The sequence below is a fragment of the Salvia splendens genome, chromosome 10 (genome assembly GCF_004379255.2).
Source record: "Salvia splendens isolate huo1 chromosome 10, SspV2, whole genome shotgun sequence".
Taxonomy (NCBI): domain Eukaryota; kingdom Viridiplantae; phylum Streptophyta; class Magnoliopsida; order Lamiales; family Lamiaceae; genus Salvia; species Salvia splendens.
Window position 1 is genome coordinate 15,963,209 of NC_056041.1, and position 22,894 is coordinate 15,986,102.

A 22,894-nucleotide genomic window follows, 5' to 3' on the forward strand; every position below is an offset into this window, starting at 1 on the left:
AATATATTGCACTTCCTCCATCCAAGTCGTAATTATTTTTGGACTTTTTGATAAAAAAAAATAAAACATTCAATCAATCTTACTTTATTACATCACATATTTTACTCTCTATTTATCTTTTATATTTTATTTTATTTCTTACTTCTCAACACAATTTCTTAAACACTGATTCAGTAAAGTTTTGGCACAACTCATTAATTGATTGAGGCAGATGGAGTACTAATTAATTGTTAATAATATAATAATAGCTCCAAGCGGCTTTGTAGTTAGGTAGTATAATCAATTGGACCCCATTAAATTGAAATTGCAGAATCTAAATATAGTGTGGAGTTAAAGTTTTATAGCTAGAAAACAGGATTTACGTTGTGTATATATATCAATTTAACAAAACATAATAAATGGCAGATGCCTTGCATAATTAATGACCACGTATTTTGTATCTAGAGAAGGGGTGTGTGTTCACATTTTTTTGTCTCGTGATTTAATACAGTCCACAACTATGTTTCAAACTTGAAAATTGTAAATTTACTGCATTTTACTTATCATCATGGTCACATTTTCGATACTGAATTTTTTAACAAATTACAGTTAAACAATTATCTCAAAATTAGGGACATAAAACGTTAAAATATACATTTGGAAATCAATCATTGATGAAATTTAGACTATTTTATTTTTGAGTAAAGGCCAAAATTGGTCCTGAACATATAGTCATTTTACGATTTTGGTCCTAAACATTATCTTTTGGATTTTTTGGTCCTGCACATATGGACATTTGATCATTTTGGTCCTGCACATATGGAAATTTGATCATTTTGGTCCCCCGTCAACATTTTCGTTAAAAACTAACGGTCAACATTATCTTTTGGATTTTTTGGTCCTGCACATATGGATATTTGATCATTTTGGTCCTGCACATATGGAATTTTAATCATTTTGGTCCTCCGTCAACATTTTCGTTAAAAACTAACGGTCAACGGCCGATTTTTGACTAAAACAATGGGTTGGGTCGGGTCGTGTTTGGGTCGGGTTTGGGTTACACGTTAAGAAAAAAAATAATTATTTTTTATTAATTAAAAAATTATAAAACTTTAATTTTTAGTTATTTTTGTTGATTAAAAATATTATAACGACTAAAACATGATGTTATTATACGATTTAAACATGATATTACACAATAAAATAAAAAATTACCAAATTAAAATAATCATTTTTTAATCAAAATAATAAAATTAAAGTATATTAATATTAAATCTATATAATAAAATTAAATAATTAAAAAATTATTTTTAATAAAATCTAAGCATAATATTTTCTTCAAATTCATGAAAAAATTAATTAAAAAATACTATACTTTAATTTTATTAATTAAAAAATATTAATTAATTTTTTAAGAATATTATGCTTAGATTTTAACGAAAATATTATGCTTAGATTTTAAGAAAATATTATTTTTTTCTTAACGTATAACCCAAACCCGACCCAAACACGACCCGACCCAACCCATTGTTTTAGTCAAAAATCGGCCGTTGACCGTTAGTTTTTAACGAAAATGTTGACGGAGGACCAAAATGATCAAAATTCCATATGTGCACGACCAAAATGATCAAATGTCCATATGTGCAGGACCAAAAAATCCAAAAGATAATGTTGACCGTTAGTTTTTAACGGAAATATTGACGGAGGACCAAAATGATCAAATGTCCATATGTGCAGGACCAAAAAATCCAAAAGATAATGTTTAGGACCAAAATCGTAAAATGACTATATGTTCAGGACCAATTTTGGCCTTTACTCTTTATTTTTTGTTACTATTTTCAAAATTTTATGTTTCTTGATTGGCGCCAATGAATGCAGTCAAATAAAAGTGGTTGAATGTGAAGTCTATGACTAGACAAAGTATTGATAATACAATTGACTTTGGCCCATGTGACGTGACATATAATATTAGATAAAAATTAAATTAAATAAAATACATCACATAACAAAGTGATTGGTAGCTAGTACTAAGTATGATTTGGAATTTTAAAATTAAATATAATAAATTTTGTGGCTGACTGTCCAATTAAAAATCTTTACTTTTGCGAAAAAGGTGTTTCGCTCTTTAAGAAATCTAGGAATAAATCCGACGTAGTAATATATACTCCATTGACTTTTGAATGACTAATAAATCATGAATTTTTTTAAACAAGTGCTTATATTATATAGATTGTATCCAAAACTAGTCTTATACTCCCTCCGTCCCGGACTACTTGCACTTATTTCCTTTCTGGGCGTCCCAAATTATTTGCACTATTTCCATTTTTAGTAAAAATTATCACCTACAGCCGCAATTGTTGACTTTGCTATACACTCATTCCTTAATCTCCGTGCCGAAAAGGAAATGTGCGAGTAGTCCGGGACGGAGGGAGTATATCAGTAGTACAATTCAATGTCTTAACTTTGCTAGATTAAGTTTTATTAGCTGATGTTTAAATTTTTTATTAAAGAGAATATTGGAGTGTCTCATTTCATCACTTAAATTAGATCCATTAAAGTACAATGCAAAAATTTTATTTATACTCCTATTTAGTTTTTGGAGGAATGTAGGAGTATTTATTTATTTTTTTGAATTCATACCAAATTTAAATCTTGGCCATTAATCCTCACGGATTCCCGGAATTCAATTACGTGACATATGTGATTAGATTATTAGAACAAATCAATTAGGTCCCAAATTCTATACAACGTTGTTTTTGTTTCAACTGTCACCTGAATTGTTGTCATACACAAAAATTCGCTTATTTTGTTTTTTATACACTATTTAAAAGTTAATCGTTGCAATAATGCCGATGTCAAATTATTTGAAATTAATCCTATTTTTGGCCGCATAATTACACTTTTGCTAGCCTGGCTCCTATAAGGCACGTCACATCAATTGTTGTGAACCGAACAAATTTTGGGTGCTAATTTTGCATCATTTTTTTATTTATGGTGACAACGTTTCTAAAATTATGTTCAGATATTCCATATAGAGTGAAAAATTTAGCATTAATTGGCTATTTATATAGTACGGAGTACTATTTTTTATCAGACAATTTTTTTGATAATTATTAAAATAAGGTGGTAAGATTTTGCAAATTTGCAACTACATCGAAAATGAAAGGTGTGGCACGAAACTTCTATGAAGGTGAGATCTATTCATTCATCGAATGAAGACACATTTTAAATCAATATAAACAATACACCTTAATCGTTTTTTGGGCTTCAGCCCAACTAATGTATGATTTTCATGTGATCCAAACTAATATCAATTGGGTCCAATTAATCCTCCTGGGCCCATCATATGATTATGGATTTGTGGTACTACTAAATAATGACAATTTTAAGAAGCGAGATACATGGATTAATTAAATCATTCTACATATGAGATATTCACCCTGTCTAACTCTAAGTAAACACTCTAAGTGACACATTTTCCTTTTAAAGATGTCTCACTCTAAATGACACATTTCTATATATAGAAACACCACTCTCTTATTTTATTCTTTTTACTTTACTCACAAAACAACACTATCTCATGTTGAATTAGAAATGCTATACTCAGAGTGAGACGGAGGGAGAATATTATACTCCTTTCGTCCCCAACTAATAGTCTATTTTTTCATTTTGAACCGTCTAATAAAATTAATCTACTTCTATTTTTGGCAATTTTTTTATCTCTTACAACTTGAACATTATTCCCGGCTAGCAATATATACTTCAATCACTTTTTTATTCTCTCTTTCAAACTTTATGAATGTTGCTTTGAAACTCATGCTGGCCTCAAAGTTCCAATTTTCGGAGATAGAGGGAGTACCATACAAAGATCTTACTAATTTTATTCATGGAGGTTTTCAAACACATCTTTATTACTACTATCTATATATAGTTTGTTACGATGATAACAAAACTGAACGGCTTCAATAATAATACCTACTATTGAACTAGTAGAACTTATACACATATATACATTCTAAGGGCTCGTTTGACTGCCATGGTTTACTATTGTTGTTGTACATGCGATATGCTATGTAAAAGAAACAACGAGTAGAATGAGCTCTTTAATCAGTGTATAGACCATTCGAAGACGCGTGCACTCAAAACCCTCGGGAGGTGGTTTGGTATCGCGCCATGAGTACATACGAGGCGATGCTCAGAAGAAAGAGCGCTTGGAAGGAGCTCGTCCCATGGCTCTCATGAAAGTGGCTATTTCAAGAACCCTAGCAATTTTAGTGCCTCTTTTGCCCTCAGCAGATGCCCTTTTCTCTTCGGCTTTTCTGTGGGCTTTTGCTATGTCATTTCGCATCTTTTCCAATGCTTTTGCTCTCTTTTCCTCTATGTTTCTCTGCAAGTTTAATTATTTCTTAGCTTTCAATTTCGCTAAAGTTTCAAAATATACACAATTTCCACATCAGGTAAAGGAAGAATATGTTCATTTTTAATCAAACTCCAATTTTGCATTTATTTTGTTGAAACTACCCAACCGTAATAAAGTATAAGTTGGAGTAACATCATACTAAAGTATAAGTTGAAATTAGTAATTGTAAGATGGACTATATAAAATTATAAATAATAGATACGTGGCGTTTGAATTAATTTTGGACTAATAAAAATCATCAAAATGATAATAAAAATGGCATGTTCCACAATGAAAGTCTCAATATGGTTGAGCTACTATACCATCTGAAAATCATAGAGAAAATTAAGCTCTAACCCTATACTACAAATCACCAACTTTAATTAAATTGGTGAGTTATATGACGATTGTGCAGCTAAAAAATGGACGAAATTAGCTGTAACAAAAAAAACACCTAAACTAATCTTGATTCTCATATAATATTTTTGTGGATTTTCTTCCTAAAATTCATCTACATGAACATAACTAGGATTATTACTACTATGATTTAAGAGGAAGACATTGACTAGTTTTTAAGTAGGACGCTACCTAAATTAATCTCGAATCTCATATACTACTACTAATCTCGAATTAATCTAGATTAAGATCCCTGAATGTCTTGGTAGTTATGTCGTATTCCTTTTTGGTTATCTCATTATAGTTGAATCATTTTCTTTTTTGGCAAATAATAATAAATTTCACTTCTCTTACTTTATTCTCCTTTACTTAACTCACTTAAACCGATTTTTCTTAAATTCTATGCCGAAAAGAAACGTTTCTTAAGGGGACTGAGGGAGTACTCGTGATAGTATTACCTCAACATGCTTCATCCATGAAGATGACTTGTGGAGTTGCTTATCTTCCCAACCATTGATCACGATTTCCTCTCTCTTAAACCGGTTGTTTATCTTCGCTATCTTCGCATTCTGCCACGCATTAATCTTCGTCTCCGCTTCCTCCTTCTTCACTCGCTGCACCGTCGCCGCCTCACGCGGCGGCGGCGACTGCAGCGGATTGGGATCGAGGACGATGGCTAAGGGATTGGTCTCGAGCGGCTCGGCCGAGTGGCGGTCCTCCCCGATGCGGCCCAACCCGGGCGGGTCAGACCCGGTCTGGTTCTGGTCGGCTCGGAAGCGGGAGCCGGCCAGGACGAGGGCGTTGAACTCGCGGCTGATGGTGGTGAAATTCTCGCCGGAGGCTGACGACGCCATGGATAGAGATGACGACGGCGGCGGCGTCAAGGCGTGGATGTCTCTCATCGGGAATGATTCATCTGAATTATCGTGATTGTGAGTGTTGTTTCTCGTTCTTTGCTCGTTCAACATCGAGAGAGAGAGAGAGAGAGAGAGAGGAGAGGGTAGGGTTTTAAGATTTGAGATTAGTCATGGAGGAATGGTGATCAAGCTGCTATATATATATATGGACGGTAAATAAATTTAATTAGATTTTTATATTTATTTTGATTTGGTTATTTTGTAGTATATGAATACATTATATTAATGTTGATTGAAGAGATATTGATTGCAAAAATGAGGATGCTTGAATTGATTGCTAGTGTAGCGACTTCCACACTTGGTAGATTGAAATTGACCAATATTTATTGCAATTATACAAAATTTTATTGTACTAAACTAATGAACAATCGTAATATTTTGTTACTTAAACTGAGAAATGATATGATAGAGAAATGAAGTTAAAAACGACTTTTCTAAGGTTATGAGTATGGGGATTAATGAGTCAATTTTATGTCTCCACAAGAATTAATTTATTTTTACTTGATCAACATATTATATACATTTGAACATATATGTCCATATTAGGTGCATGAGTTTGATTTGATTATTTTATAAAACAATCGAGTCGTTGTGATTCTAGATGCGTGTAATTAATGAGTATTTAGTAGTACTAGTATGAAATGCCTATTTCACAAAATGTGTTGGTTGTACTTGTGTTTTTTGTTTGCTTGGATATATGGTCTAATTTGTACCAGCTTGGCTATTGATCTGTGGACGATCTATTATCACATCGTATATTTGGAAAAATATATACAATTGAATGAGTTGTTATAAAATAAACTAAATGTCACGTTCAACTTTTGTCAAATGGATGAGTTGTCCCTCTAATGATTTTATCGATGATTATGCTATTGGTGGTGGATTAATCATAATCGGCATTCGTGGCACAACATCCATAAATACAACACCTTCCATTATTGAACCATCATCCAATAATTCATCATTTCCATTTTTTTCTGATGGATTTAATTCTTTTTTATTAATGATAGTCATATAGTAGTATAATCTGCATTAACTTCATAAATTTAATACTTTTGATTGATGATGTTACAATCATATATTGAAAACGTACGCATGAATATATGTGGTGAAAAATATATGCAGTGCACATCGATCAGACGAGTGTAAACATCTGGTTCCCATTCATCTATATCTATGGATACATTATTATGGTGCCCACCAATAACTTTATCATTTTTAATAATATAGTATTACTATATAGTTAAAAAATTATAGTACTAATTTTATGTAATTAATCCTTATTAATTTATCGACAAATAAAAATTAAAACAAGTATATACTCCATATGACCTAATTATGAAAACTGAAAGTGTTAACTCAAATCAATCCTCAACTAAAAAAAATTAAATTTAACCAAACTAACAATTACAAAATCAAACTAATTGAATTTTTTTTATGTTCGGTGGAAACAAATAGCATGATTAAGATCAAATTCAAACTCTCTTAAAAAAACATAAAATGCAAATTTAAATTAGTCACTCCGTACTTGACACATTTGTTTGGACACTCATTTAAGAATTGATGTTTAAAACTTTAATAAAGAGATAATAAAATAAATTAAAAAATAAAGTATTAAAAAGTGATGGAAGTATATCTCAAATAACTTGGGTTAGGGAAAATCGATAAGAATCAGTCGGCCCAATATAGCCGGGCCTTGTATTGGGCTTTGAGATACCCAGCTGATTAACAATACCATGCAAAATTCTTCTAAACTAAACTACAAAATAAATAAATAAATAAAACAGCATAAATCAATTGTAAAATGCCATAACCTTTTCAAAATGTGGATTTCATGTTACTTTGTAGATGAACGACTATCTATAAATTTAGACAAAGTTCTTTTTAATTCCAACAGTTTGTTGGTTGCGCTTAGCGGAGCTTGAATGATTCCTATTATCTTTACCAATCGTCGAAATGATAAAAGCGAAATATGTGGTTATCGGTTAGCCTGATAATCTAAAATAACTTAAACACTTTTGTCTTGGCACTTAAGATCCGATTGGTTATCGATTATAACCGATGACCAATGGTTAGTTGCTATACCAAATTAAACTATAAAAGATAATTCAAGTAAAGCACAACATAATTTAGGTGTTCAAAGTAAAGCATTCAGAAGGTATATCGCCTTATTTCATCTTCGAGCATCACATCAATATTTGCGATGTCATCCACTGCCTTATTGAATTCATTCAATTGTTCACCAATTGCCTTGTCTTCGAAGACCTTGTATGAGTACAATTTTTGCTTCATGTATAAGCGGTTTGCGAGAGATTTTGTCATGTAGAGGCTCTCTAATTTTGCCGACACTCTTGCCTCAGTAGTTTCCCTTGAAACCTCTCGAATGAGCTTATCTCCAAGGGACAGAATAATAGCGCTATGCTCCTTGTCCATCACGTTTTTCATCTTCACATGATCTTTGGCGCTAAGATCAGTACCTTGTTCTCGAAAGCATCAATCAAGCATTGCTATATGAGCATGACCCTCATTTTGATTCTTTATAATCCAAAATCGTTCTTCCTTATAAACTTCTGACTCTATAATCTTATTGCATCCATTCTCTCTTTTGTAAGCTAAATTCTCATAGACGATGCCACTCGTTAAAGGTACAAGATAACTCGAATTAATAACAAGAACTTAGAAGACAGATTTATATGGTTTGACCTTTCGATCTACGTCCATGGAAGGAGGAAAATGATTCACTAAGATTTTACAAGATTTCAACTCTCAATCACTCAAGAGAGATACAAAATGAAATCTCAAACTAATCTCAAGTTTAGCTCTCTATATTATGGTCTATCTCTCAAAGTAACCAATGTAATAGTAGTATAATGTATAATTGAGCCTCCAATTTATGAGTCAAATCGCCGAGTTTGACTCGGTGGCAGGCCGTTCTTGAAAAATTAAATTCCAAAATAAGCTTCTAAGAAGCAGCCATCCATTTCATTTTCATTTTCATTTTCATTTGTCACGTGATAAATAACACCACCCCCTAATATCGGATACATAATTTCTTTATATGTTGTAGTTTATACACGTCACTAATAAATAAGAAAAACGAAAAATATCACAACTTTTTTAGTGTGAATTGAATTATTCGAACATTAAAGTCAAATCAATGGCTGGAAAGTTCATGCAACCAAACTAAAAACAGTTGAGCAACAAGTGGACAATTTAAATGCTGTAAGGATATTATTATTATTATTATTATTATTATTATTATTATTATTATTATTATTATTATTAAATGCCCAATATGCCCTAATTAGAAATCTTCATGAAATTCGAGCATGATTTTCTTTTCAAATATGGATTAAGTACAATTTTGTGGTGTGTCGTGTCCATGTCTATTTTGCTGCATCTTTTTCATTTCAAATAATCATACTATTAAGTAGTAATATACTCTATATTTCGGATAATTAGTCTAACTTCACGCTTCAAATGTAGTAAATCGGATTCCTATTCGGGCAATTCAAAATAGACAAGTCACAAAAATGAATACTCCATTTCATATGCAATAATAAGTTAAAAGATTAGAAAAATAAAAATTCAAATATGACTTCTAAAAAGTAAATTAGTTGACAAAAATAAAATAAAATAAATAAATAGTCGGAATAGAAGGAAAGTGTTAATGAATTTCCTTGACTCAGCAGTTCATATATGTTGAATTTCAGCATTCCTTCAATTTCGATTTCGATTTCGATTTCGATTTCCAAACCCTCTAAATAATTCTCCCAAATCGTAGCCCCCACCGTCCTACATCTCGCAGCAATCCAAATTTATTCGTTTCTGATTCAAAATTCTCTTCACGTATTTATTGGATCAGCTCATTGGATTGAAAAGGATATAATTTCATTTTTGGGTCAATAGAAATCGCCAGCTCTCTCATTCGACTTCGATTTTGTTCAGGTGTGCTTTGAAGCTAAGTTATATTTGTGTATTTTAGATTTGAGAAGGATTGAATTTTGGCGGTTATTGACTTCTGTTTACTGCAATCCAGCAACTGTATCGGCTCAGAGATCGGGATAGGTGAAGGAATCGGAGATTCAAAGATTTAGGTGTGAAAGTCATTAGCTTTATTAGATTGGGGTTTTGTACCTGTGGTTGATATTACCGATCGATAAGCTAGGGTTTACTCGATCTCGTGTTTGTGATTTACATTTTGCTGGAGAAATTGGGGCTTTTTAGTTAAACAGGTCGATTTTGGTTCATTTTCTGTAATGGGTAATTGTTGTGCAACACCGCAAACCTCTGATGAGAAGAAGTCAAACCCTTACTTCGATGGGAAGCCTGTTCCTAATGGTGGGCATAAATCTTATGTGTTGGAGAATCCAACAGGGCATAATATAGAGGAGTTTTATGAGCTCGGGCGGGAGCTCGGACGGGGTGAATTTGGGATCACGTATATGTGTACTGATAAAAGCAATGGAGAGATTCTTGCTTGTAAGTCGATATCAAAGAAGAAGTTGAGGACTAGAGTGGATATTGAGGATGTTAAGAGAGAGGTTGAGATCATGAAGCATCTGCCAAAGCATTCCAATATAGTGACGTTGAAGGACACTTATGAGGATGATAGTGCAGTCCATTTAGTCATGGAGTTGTGTGAAGGTGGTGAGTTGTTTGATAGGATTGTTGCTAGAGGTCATTATACCGAAAGGGCTGCTGCAGCTGTGACTCGCACGATTGTTGAAGTTATTCAGGTGAGGGTTTCTGTGATTGGGGAGTTTTTGTGCTTAGATAATTTATATGGGGTGGTATTTACTTCTTTTACACGATTAAATTTTGTTCCAGTATTAGGGGCTGTGTAGTTTAGTTAGTATCAAGTGTTAACATTTATCTCAAAGGATTGTTGGCAATGTGATAGACTGGATTGATGAATGCTGATTCAGTTGAATAATTATATGACATGTAACCCATTTAGATCTTTGCACATCTAGGTTTTCGAGGAATCAGATTCTATTTGGTGGTATGTTTTCTTTTTGTCAATGAAATGCATAAATAGGAAGATGTATTAGCCTTATTGCTTGTGTGTCAGGTTTTGTTGCTTTTAATTTGCTTATGCTTTTGACTTACTATAGAAACCCACATGGTTCTCCCTATCATTTATTTGATTCCACTGCGTGGCATCTTTCCTCTGCAATGAGTGAATTAATTAAGTTGGACTTCTCTGCAGAACTGTCACAAGCATGGAGTCATACATCGCGATCTCAAGCCTGAAAATTTCTTGTTCAGCAATAAGAAGGAAACAGCACCCCTCAAAGCTATCGATTTTGGGCTGTCCGTCTTCTTCAAGCCTGGTAATGCCTTTGCACTCAGAGTACTCATTGTACAGCTAGATATAAGGTTGATCGTTTTCATCTGTAACTGATTCATTAGTAATTCAACAGGCCAGATATTTGATGAGATAGTCGGAAGTCCCTATTATATGGCTCCGGAGGTGCTGAAAAGGAACTACGGTCCAGAAATTGACGTCTGGAGTGCTGGTGTGATTCTCTACATTTTACTCTGCGGTGTTCCGCCATTTTGGGCTGGTAAGTTCCCATAATATCTGTTAATACAATGCGGAGAATAATTTAAGTAATTGTCTGAATCTACATTTTCTTAAAACGGTCAGAGTATCTGGAAGTTTGAAATTCAGATCATGCCCTTTATTCAGTCTCTTATTTTCATGTATTCCTTACATAAATTGCCTGTGGCTTGCAGAAACTGAGCAAGGAGTTGCCCAAGCGATCATTCGTTCTAATGTTGACTTCAAGAGAGAACCGTGGTCCAAAGTATCCGATAGAGCGAAGGATCTGGTGAAGAAAATGCTCAACCCTGATCCCAAACAACGTCTTACAGCACAAGAAGTTCTCGGTATATAGTACTCTATTTGATTAGTTTTCTGCATAAACTGCTCAATTCTTCCCTTCCAATGCCCTTATATAGTTATATCAAATACGAAGCTCTTGACATATAAAACTCTTCGACTTGCAGATCATCCCTGGTTACAAAATGCAAAGACTGCTCCTAATGTTTCTCTGGGTGAAACTGTCAGAGCTAAGCTCATGCAATTTTCAATGATGAATAAGTTGAAGAAAAGAGCTCTTAGGGTAATTTCCTGCTTTCTGAATCGCAAAAGAGTTTGATCCATTGACGGCGCTCTTGCAGTTTTCTTGTACTAAATTTCTCATTCAAATTTCAGGTGATTGCTGAGCATTTGTCAGTAGAGGAAGTGGCGGGAATAAAAGAGGGGTTCAAATTGATGGATACAGACAACAAGGGGAAGATTGACATCAATGAGTTGAGGGCTGGATTACATAAGCTTGGTCATCAAATCCCCGAATCTGATCTCGTAGCTCTCATGGAAGCGGTAAGTGTCTTTTTGACTTTGAACATTAATATTTAGGATTTGGTATCTTTTCTGAAAGGTTAGAGATCATAGAGTCATTATCCTTCAAGCCGTGTTTTTTCACAAAAAATCTCTTCCATTCCTTGTCAAACTATTTTTTCCCCTTTCCACCATTCGACTATTAGGAAGTAATGAGTCCGTCTCTCTTCTTGCAGGGCGATGTGGATAAGGATGGATATCTCGACTGTGCAGAGTTTGTTGCCATTTCTGTACACCTAAGGAAGTTGGGCAATGATGACCATCTGCGCAAGGCCTTCGACTATTTTGATAAAAATGGAACTGGATACATAGAAATTGAAGAGCTGAGGGACGCCTTTGCTGATGAGCCAGAAGCTACCAGTGAAGAGATCATAAATGCCATCATTCAAGATGTTGACACGGACAAGGTTAGCAATATTTATTCTTCTAGTCCGGTTTCTATATGTTTCCTGTGAGGCGGTTTAAAGTTGAGCATGGGAGAACACGAGACATAGCGGGAGTTTACTCTACACTCTGACTGACGAGTTAGATCGACTTTAGATGGATTGTCAAATATTACACGTTCAAATAAACTCAAATTGTTCCATCCATAAAAATGTGATCTTTATTGTTTTACTCCAGCGAATCTATCATCCAACGTAAAGTGAATGAATGTGTTTTCAATATCTCTGCAGGATGGTCGGATAAGTTACGAGGAGTTCACTGCAATGATGAAATCCGGCACAGATTGGAGAAAAGCGTCGAGACAATATTCACGTGAACGATACAACAGTCTTAGCTTGAAATTGATGGAAGATGGCTCCTTACAGAAGAACCAATGAGACTAGATAGGTGGGAAGAACACTGACTTGCTTCGGCTTAAGCTGAAAAACTAGGATGTTTCGTGATTCAGACCCAAGGACTTCAGGCAAAAACAAAAGATGAAATTCTTTTTTCTTTGATTATATTTATGTTAAATTGGCTGGTTGCAAGATTCCTTTGGTTTAGGATGACAAAAAATAGGTCATTAATCATGTTACTACGGTTTGTGTGGTTTGTTTGTTGGTTGGTTGCTATTGTGGGATATAGATTCGGATATATGTGAAGGATCTTTTAATGTGTATGTTTCTGGTAAGAATTGTAATACCTTTTCAGTTGTATATAGACATATTCTTCATCTTTTAAAATTCTACATGAGCATTAGTATAATTCTAGCTTTTTAGAGCAGTTGTTAACTCAGGTCGAATGAAGCGAACCTGAGTGGAGGGGATTAAGCCCCTATTACATAATTGCTTTATTCATTCTTTCTATTGTTATTTTTGTCGAAATTGTTCGAAACCATTCTAGCAGAAATAATCAAAAGAAATAAAATGCTAAAAAAATTGTCTGAGATAAGAAGAAAACGTCAAATTGAGGTAAAAGAAAAAAAAGTTAAAAAATAGTCTTACATAGACTTAGTTTTAAGCTAGATTAATGTATTGTACAAAATGTACTAATAATAGTATAACTATTTTTATTCGATTATAAAAAATTAGGCTCAATTAAGAAGAGGTGAGGCAGCGATTTGCCCCAGCTTTCTGTAGTATGTCGATTAATCATATTTGAGAGAGCCTTAGTTTTCGAACTGCAGCTTAATCATATTTTGTATTTTCAACTTCAATTACTTTCATAAAATATCCCTAATTTATAGTACTATTTGCCTTCGAAAATCCTCAATCTTGCAATCTCATATTTCTTAGGTGAATTATAATTTACTATCGATATTGATTTTTTTGAAAGGTTAGTCATGTTAATTTTTTATATATTATGCATTTTTTAAAATTTGGAGAGTTGATTTATCATTCCGTTGTCGAATTATATCAAGGTAATTAAGCACAAATTTTAACTTATTGGAAAAATTGAGGGCTTTGAAGAAAAACACAAAAAAATAACGATTAACGATTGATTTTGGAGGACCAATCCCCTAGTTTAATGATTGCCATTTTACCCAAAATTTGCATAATATCATGACTTTTCACAACCACAAAATTTGTACAATTTCTCAACACTGAATAGGCAGAATTCAAGTACAATTGGAACAAGAATATCTTCAGTTTTTTGTACATATGCATTTAAATAATTTGTTCGTGCAATAATTTATGTCAATTTGACAGAAATACGTGGCATGAATGTATAATGATAGTAGTTGATGGAATACTACAAAGCTCCATCAATAAATACGGATGATATTGGTGACTATTATTCTCATTTTGTTTTTTATTGAGATATCTAAACTTATTGTTACAATTATTGTTATTGGTCCCTTGATTACCACACTTCAATCGTGCATCATTGATCTCATTTATTAGACATAACTCATCACATAACATAACATCCACGAAAATTTATTTAAATATATATATTAAAAAAATTCCACGAAAAATGCAATCGTGTATCATTGATCTCATTTATTCGACATAAGTTACTTGATTAACATCCACGAAACTTTGAGTTGTAGTATATATTTTTTTAATTATATATCGCTTACATATACATGATGATTAATTTTTTTTTATTTTCCTCCATATTGAAGAGTGGTTTTTCCATTTCAGTTTTTTCTTCAATTTTTTTTGAATTTGATGATTTTTTGAAAATAAAAATAAATAAATTAGGTGGTGTGAGATGTTTAGGTGCGATATTAGTATGACTTACAAAACTACAAATTGTGGGCCAAATAGTCTAATGATTGTGGAATTAATTAAATTTCACTGAATTTGACAGCGAAGAATTTTATGCATATATACAACTAATCCAAGAAATCTGCAAATTAAGATTGTCTATGTCGGAGCTATGTTTAAGAACTTAGTTACAAGGTTTTATAAAATTTCATTATACTTTGCTTGCTTAAAGTGTATGTTGTTGATGGACTTACATATTATTATTATTTGTATTATCTTGCAATTTCAAAAAAAAAAACTAATGTTCCATGAGGTCAATTAATCAAAAACAGAAATTAATGCAAAATTCCTTTAGTTCATAACTTCGTATCAAAGCCTAAAGCAATCAAGATTAGGACACGAGGCCACAATATATATATATATATATATATATATATATAGAGGTGTGATTAAATACAAACCCCTATCTGGCACTTGGGGGAATGTCAACGCCTAATACAAATTCTGTCACTGGGGAATGTCAACATTGTCAATGTCTAAAGCTTGTATAGTTTGTATTATAGAGGGTTTGTAGATTATCATGACTATATATATATATATATATATATATATATATATATATATATATATATAACAGTACAATTTTTTTTATTTTTTTTTAGTGATGGAGAAAGAGATTAAACAATCTTGTTAATTATTATTGACTGATATAAAACATCGGTAGTATTATTATTTGAGAATCTTTTTAAGACGAAGAAAAAGATTCTTGTCATAGTAGTATTATTTAAACTTCATCATAATCGTTATATTGTGTTATCATTATTAATTTAATATGTGTAGTGATCTTGCATCCATTGAGAACTTTTGTTGATAAATCTGATACGAGTCTTATACTATTATTATTTAGTTTAAATATATTAGGGATTTGCATATCTTTTTCTATATCTTTGTTTTCTTGTTCATTAAGTCAGTAGCATTATAAATAGGAGTTATTGTTATCACTTTATTCATTCAATCAATATATGAAATTATCGTTCTTTTGGCTCAATTGAGTAGCAAACAAGAAACATCTCCTAAGGTTGCCGACGAGGCTAATCTCGCGCTCAACCGCCCCTTTTTTGCCGTCCAAGTCATGACCCAACGTTGGGCGCTCGACAACGACGACATCTCGTTTCTTGATTTTGTGTGGAAATCGACGTTAAGGATTTAGGTCCTTAACAACTGGTGCTTTCATCCCGTGCTCATCCTCCGTCTTCATCATCCATATTCCCCAAATAAATCACCAATATAAAAAAAAATTCAGTCACATCACCTGCCCGATCACCTCCCACTGTCGAGCTTCACCGCCGCCGTTCAATGTCATCATGTTACGCAACTACACTGAAGTGGGGCGTTATGAACAACTATTCGATCAATTGGATGCCGCTATGTCCAGGTTGGAAACACGTTGTTACAAAATCGAACGGCGTAAGATAAACTTGCTTGCGTCTAAAGCAACGTATGCACAACAGGAGTGCTACGATTCCCGCAAAGAGATTCGTGCACCTCCGCGGCCGGAGCCACCGCCTCATCAGCCGCCAGACCCGATGTACTCACAGCGAACCCGCCGCTATCCGCCCACAGTCAGTCGCGGCCTAGAACACCTCCTTATACATCTGGGTCGTCATCGTATTTCAGCCCAGATATGTACAGCCCGCAGCCGTATTCTTGTTCAGACTGGGAACAACCTGGAGTGCTCAGCGACTACTACGACCCGCCGCACGAGCGCTCTAATTCTAGCCGGTATTCCGTCCGACGGAATGCCTACCGGCCACCTGGAGAGCTCAGCGACTACTACGAGCCGCCGCATGCACGCTCTAATTCCAGCTGGTATTTTGCCCGACAGAATGTCTACCGGCCTCCGCGCAACGCCTTCACCTCTGGGGATCAGTTCGCGGAGCAGGAACAACCACTCCGACAGCCACATTGCGCTCGCCAAAGCCAGAACTCGGGTTGGTCTTCGCCAGAATCGCACCATCAACCGTTTCTGCATGCGAAAAACCAGACTTGCTGGGATCTGCCCTCCCAAACGTCCGGTCGCCGTGTTGGAAAGATTCGCACTCCCCCGTTGCCAGAACATCCGCCACAGCTGACTCCCCCAAACCTGTTGTGCCAGCAGCCCCAAAACCGGAACCAGCGCCCCACGTTCCCAAGCTCTCGTACCCCCACACGCCCGCAGCTCGTGCTCGACCAGAAGCCACCGCTATGGTCAGATCGTCAGCTACAGCAGCCAAGTACAACATCGATTATTGAGCTTCCGCCCTACGCCGCACCGAGGCCTTGCCAGCCCTTGCTATCGATGTTTGTAAAAGCTCCATTATGCGCCTCTCCTCGTCAACCGCAAGCGGGTGTCTCAAGCTCAAGGAAAAAGGAGTGGAAAATTGATTTGCACGATGGTGAAGAGAAGTGGGACGAGATGTTGATAGTACTTAGTAATGTGTGGAATCAGAAAGAGATAAGGAAGGAGAATGACTCTATTACCAAAAGAGAAGATGAGGTCAACAACACCTTTCTGAGGCTGCTCGAGAAAGAGATGACACTTGAAGCTCTTGATTCTAGTTTGGAGTCGAAAGAAAAGGATTTACGTATGCATCCTGAAAAGCAGAGCAAAATCGCGAGGATGGACAAGGCTGCTTTTGAGATACAAAAGTACAACCTTGAAGAGGAAAGGGAAGAGAAGAGAAGGTTATTTGAGGATGAGATTAGAGTCAAGACTGTAAAATTGGTTACGAAGAAGACCGCAATCAGCAACACAAAGAAAATATTGAAAAAGAGAGGGCAGTCTCATGCGTTTGATCCAGGAGGAGTTGCCTCGCCGAAGCTTCTGGTTTCAACTCTCCTTTTTGCTTCGTAGTTCCCACCTTTAGGACAAGGTGGATTTTAACCGTGGGGGAGTTGATACGAGTCTTATACTATTATTATTTAGTTTAGATATATTAGGGATTTGCATATCTTTTTCTATATCTTTGTTTTCTTGTTCATTAAGTCAGTAGCATTATAAATAGGAGTTATTGTTATCACTTTATTCATTCAATCAATATATGAAATTGTCATTCTTTTGGCTCAATTGAGTAGCAAACAAGAAACATCTCCTAAGGTTGCCGACGAGGCTGATCTCGCGCTCAACCGCCCCTTTTTTGCCGTCCAAGTCACGACCCAACGTTGGGCGCTCGACAACGACGACATCTCGTTTCTTGATTTTGTGTGGAAATCAACGTTAAGGATTTAGTTCCTTAACAAAATCATCATAAGTTTGTCTGTTTAAACTTTAAAGAATCCTCCACAAATTAGGAAGAAATAGATGATTTATCACTAACAAATCGTTTGTGGTAAATGCATGATCATATTATTACTGCTGAACATTATTTTCTTCCTTGTCCCTGTTTTGTGAAGTGTATATCACTGATATGACTATGAAGATATATGGAGTACATATTTCATCTTCTATATTTTCGACAAATAGATGATTTTTGTCAGACAATAATACAAAATGAAACATGATCTGTAATTGAGGAATTGATGTGCAATGTTCATAAATTATTTATTTATATAGATAATTTAATTTCCATGATTTTAGTGATTAAATATTAATTAATTTATCTAAATCACAAAATAGTACGTATAATATAATTATAAAAAAAAAAGACAAATAGGATTATTATTACACGGCGAATTCATATCAAACGGGGAACATTCATTCACTGCCAAAAACGAAGAATAAAAAAAAGAAGAATATTTAAATTTTGTTGTAAGAAAATGGAATCAAGCTTAATTTTAAACTAAACGGAACCAAATCGAAATAATTATACAGAAGAAAATGAATTCACCAAAGAAAACGAACTACTAATACTCAAGAAAATTCCAACCGGAAAAAACGTATCAAACCGAACAAACTATAATTAAGCACACCTTAATAATTCATTTAAATTCGATTTTGTTCACTCCTATATATCATTGATATCTCATGGAGTATAAAATTGGAAAATAAAATCATACTACTATTGATTAGTACAACTTATTATGCTTTACGGAGTTGTACCTTCGGCATTATAGAAAATAACACGTGTACACTCATTAATTTTGGTACAACATTTTATATATACACAAATTGCTGGCAACGTGGAGGAATTTCGTGCAAAAAAACGTTATTCTTCAATAATTTTTTCATTTTCTGAAAGTATATCTACATATCATTGTTATGAGAGATGATAAATTATATAATTGCGCCTAATTAACTTTATTCGATTTTAATTTAACATATAAAATAAAAATTAATTTGCTTCAATTATTCTGACTTTTATTTTACTATATTGTCAATTTCCCCACTACGGTAATATTATCATAACTAGCGGAAGTGGAAAATCATTGCTATAATTAGTTGAAGTCTAGAAGAAGTGATGAAAATACCCAATATACATGTGTAATGTGTTGATACATTTGTTGATTAAATCATATGAGTACACATTTAATTCATGCGTCCACTTCGGCATGAGATAACTATGTAAAAATTTACAATGATTGAAAATGAATTTAATACAATGCAGAATTTTAATCCTATTGCAAATGCCGAACTTTATGTGTTTAGTGCACTTAGTCCTTTAATACAAATCATGTGATAAGTATATATATATATTAGACATAACATTTAAACATATAAATATTTGTTTGACTAGCGATCTACGTCCACTATAGCGACGATTAGGAGCCACATATATATTGCTTAATACTACTAATTATGTAATAATTGAATAGACAATATCATAACCATGCCTACAAAAAAATTTACACTTTTGAGATTGACCCAAATATTTGATGGAGAAACATTTTTACTAACTGAACTGCATTTTTGTTGATCAACAAAATTGTGGATGGTCAAAATTTGGAGAAAAAAAAAGTTTTGGAAAACATAACTTGGTACACAATTCGACCATTTTAATGTGAAATTGGATATACAAGTTGAGTTAAATTTGAATGTGGACAGACTAGGAAATCATATACTTGAGGAAATAAATCAATTTTCAAAATGTAGTGTACTACTAGTATAACTCTTCCAGTACATGATTTGAATTTTGAAGTGTTATATAACGAGTTTACAAGAGAAATGATATGATTGTCATCTTTCGTTAACATCGCTCTTTGAAATGATATGATTATCCCTGAAAGTTTGTCACACTTTTTTTGCACTTGTTTTATAAAAATAATAATAAATAGTTAAAGTAAAGAGAATGTAAAACATGAGAAAGAATAATTTAATTAAGATTTTTTTATAATTTTAAGGAACAAACTAAAATATAAATAATTTATATTTTTAAGAGAGTACAATGATTTGAAACTCTATTGTAAAATAAATGATACTGAAACTAACTTATTAAAATAAAACATATCGGTCGTATTCATAGTCTCGAACACCTCAACTCGATAATAAAGTCATACCAAGACAGCAATAATACAATTGATACAAGTAATATTATATTGGAAATCTATCTAAATCGAACAAGTGTACAACCATGTTTTGGTGACTACGTTTGATCCCATCATATAAGAAAATTATACGCAATCATTGCTTTATTAAAGGTAGATTTCAGCTTAATAGTGACGTTCCAAAACATTCATATTGTCAAATTAATTGAGTAACCCAACCTAATTAATTTGATATTATTGGGAATTATTGGATGAACTTGCTCGATACTTCAGTCTAACTTCTACAGTATTGGGAATTGTATGGTACGAGGAAGTATGTCAAATGTTTTGATCACTAATAAAATAGTGTAATAAAAAATATGAAGACCTTTCTTTATACTCTTATTTTAATTTTGTATTTTTGTTAGATCTAAGTACTCATTTGTTAATTACAAGATTTATTACTTTATTCATCTCAAACTACTTGCACCATTTTCTTTTGGCACGAAAGTATAAATTATGAAAGAGAATAAAATATGAATGATAAAGAAAAAGTAAAATAGACAAGAGAATAAATTTTTTACCAAAAATATGAATAATACAAGTAGCTAGGAATGATAAAAAAAAATGAAATATGCAAGGGTACAACTGTATAAGTAACTTGGAATAGAGTGAGTTCGTCTTTTTATATACAACAGTATTGGTGTTGGCGCCATGTTGGAAGATACAAGAGGTGTTGTAAACTGTGATCTTTGCGCCGCATTGGGATACAAGAAGTTTGTAGGGATGCTCGTTGCGTCGTCAATTGGACTCTCAACGGGTAAGGGCGGGCAGTGACAACATGCACTTGAGGATTGCCTGCAACCACTGGAGGAATGCACACTCATTTTGTGGATGGAATATTAGCCTCCTTTTCCAATCCAACAATTTTTTATTTGGGATTCCATATTCACTGCATCAAATAATATGGAGTGAAGGCTTGAAGTTGTCAATCTATTACCAAATTACACTGTAAAAAAAACAAAATCTGTTCACCGCAAAAAAAAAAAACTCTGTATTTTAGAAAATAATATTATTGAACACCTGTAAAATCAGTGGGAAAAAATTCTAGATTTTCCTGTAAATCGAGAGATCAGCGGTGCATTGTCGACGGGATTGGACCCATTTGCTAGAATTAAAAATCAAATAAAACAAAAATACCTGTAAAAAAAGAGAGATTTGATGTGGGGCCATGTGACATGGCAATATCTCAGACATGATCTGACATGGACAATTTCTACACGGAACGATTTGACGGCTCTACCGGCAGCATCTGACGTGGTAGCATGTACACGTCGGCACTCCATGCATTAAAATTACTTATTTAATTCAAAATTATTGCCTACTTTGAAAATTCGTTTACTAGTACTTTTTTGTGTTTTGTTTTATTTACCACGCAAAGTTCAGGACTATGTATTTGCGTGATGACCGTGTTAATCTTGATTTGTATATACTACAATTTGATTAATAGAAATAAGGAAGATTTAAGTATATACACCGTATCATTAATATGATACCCCATCATATGATTCATATCATATGTCATCATTATTTCATGTCACAAATTATTCGTATGGTACAAGCTAATTAACCATTTGCCACTTTTATATATATATATATAGGGGAGCGTTATTCTCCTTTTCACATCTTATATCCTTTTTCCTTCTTAATATTACGCGTTAGATCTAAGGCATCAACGGATCAGATTGATTCTATAAAACTGGTTCCGTGTTCATTATAGAAGGTGGTTGTATGCATTACAGGGTTATTATTGACATTTGACGGAAAAGTAACTGCCACATTTTGGTATCTGCGAATAATGCACCACATGGTCACGAGTAATGCATATAATTGCCTATATAATGCACAATATGTGAACTGCAATGCATACGAACAAGATGTGCTGTGTTATGATGTTTGACACACGTTTCTTGTTTCCCCTAAGGGTTTAATAAGCTTAGGGGCTAGGGTATAGTACGTAGACACGTATGTAATCTTAACATGGTAACGAGTAATGGATATAATTGACTATATAATGCACAATTTGTGAACTGCAATGCATACGAACAAGATGTGCTGTGTTATGATGTTTGACACACGTTTCTTGTTTCCCCTAAGGGTTTAATAAGCTTAGGGGCTAGGGTATAGTACGTACGCATTAATAACAAATTATAAAACGATACGAATAATTCACCAAATTGTCACGAGTAATGGATGTTATTAACTATATAATGCACAATATGTGAACTGCAATGCATACGAATAAGATGTACCATGTTATGATGTTTGACACACGTTTCTTGTTTCCCCTAAGGGTTTAATAAGCTTAGGGGCTAGGGTATAGTACGTAGACATTACTAACAAATTGTTGTTATTGGAATATACGTATGTGCATTATTTGGTTTAGTTAGTCATTATGTAGCTGTTAATTGTCATTATCTCAGTATATTATGCATTATTAGAGGTATTGTGTATATGGGTTAATCAACGGATTGAAGATTACATACGTCCATTTAGTAATGTCTACATACTATACCCTAGCCCCTAAGCTTATTAAACCCTTAGGGGAAACAAGAAACGTGTGTCAAACATCATAACATGGTACATCTTATTCGTATGCATTGCAGTTCACATATTGTGCATTATATAGTTAATAACATCCATTACTCGTGACAATTTG

The 22,894-nt window shown here is 33.7% G+C and overlaps 2 protein-coding genes across 3 annotated transcripts; one reads left to right on the plus strand and one right to left on the minus strand.

Annotated features, from left to right (window-relative positions):
• Nucleotides 1-3,932: 3,932 nt before the first annotated feature.
• On the minus strand, nt 3,933-5,786 carry LOC121751388 (remorin 4.2-like). The gene is made up of 2 exons (XM_042146124.1): nt 5,233-5,786; nt 3,933-4,366 (listed from the first exon to the last, which is right to left on the minus strand). Exons 1-2 carry the CDS (start codon nt 5,740-5,742, stop codon nt 4,175-4,177), a joined length of 702 nt encoding a protein of 233 aa, XP_042002058.1. The 5' UTR covers nt 5,743-5,786; the 3' UTR covers nt 3,933-4,174.
• A 3,580-nt stretch (nt 5,787-9,366) lies between these two features.
• Nucleotides 9,367-13,266, plus strand: LOC121752111 (calcium-dependent protein kinase 32-like). 2 transcript variants are annotated; one of them, XM_042147008.1, is made up of 9 exons: nt 9,367-9,639; nt 9,731-10,430; nt 10,904-11,027; nt 11,118-11,261; nt 11,434-11,586; nt 11,707-11,822; nt 11,915-12,082; nt 12,277-12,507; nt 12,775-13,266. In XM_042147008.1, exons 2-9 carry the CDS (start codon nt 9,951-9,953, stop codon nt 12,919-12,921), a joined length of 1,563 nt encoding a protein of 520 aa, XP_042002942.1. In that variant the 5' UTR covers nt 9,367-9,639; nt 9,731-9,950; the 3' UTR covers nt 12,922-13,266. The 2 variants fall into 2 exon arrangements, with proteins under 2 accessions (XP_042002942.1, XP_042002943.1); XM_042147009.1 differs by having other exon boundaries at nt 9,367-10,430.
• Nucleotides 13,267-22,894: the final 9,628 nt, after the last annotated feature.

Excerpts from the sequence above, each read along its gene's own strand:
- LOC121751388 (XM_042146124.1), bottom strand. The coding sequence starts at position 5,742 with ATGTTGAACGAGCAAAGAACGAGAAACAACACTCACAATCACGATAAT. Across the intron at positions 4,367-5,232 it reads CATGGATGAAGCATGTTGAG|AGAAACATAGAGGAAAAGAG; the intron begins GTAATACTATCA and ends TTAAACTTGCAG.
- LOC121752111 (XM_042147009.1), top strand. The coding sequence starts at position 9,951 with ATGGGTAATTGTTGTGCAACACCGCAAACCTCTGATGAGAAGAAGTCA. Across the intron at positions 11,028-11,117 it reads GTCCGTCTTCTTCAAGCCTG|GCCAGATATTTGATGAGATA; the intron begins GTAATGCCTTTG and ends GTAATTCAACAG. Across the intron at positions 11,823-11,914 it reads TGAAGAAAAGAGCTCTTAGG|GTGATTGCTGAGCATTTGTC; the intron begins GTAATTTCCTGC and ends TTCAAATTTCAG.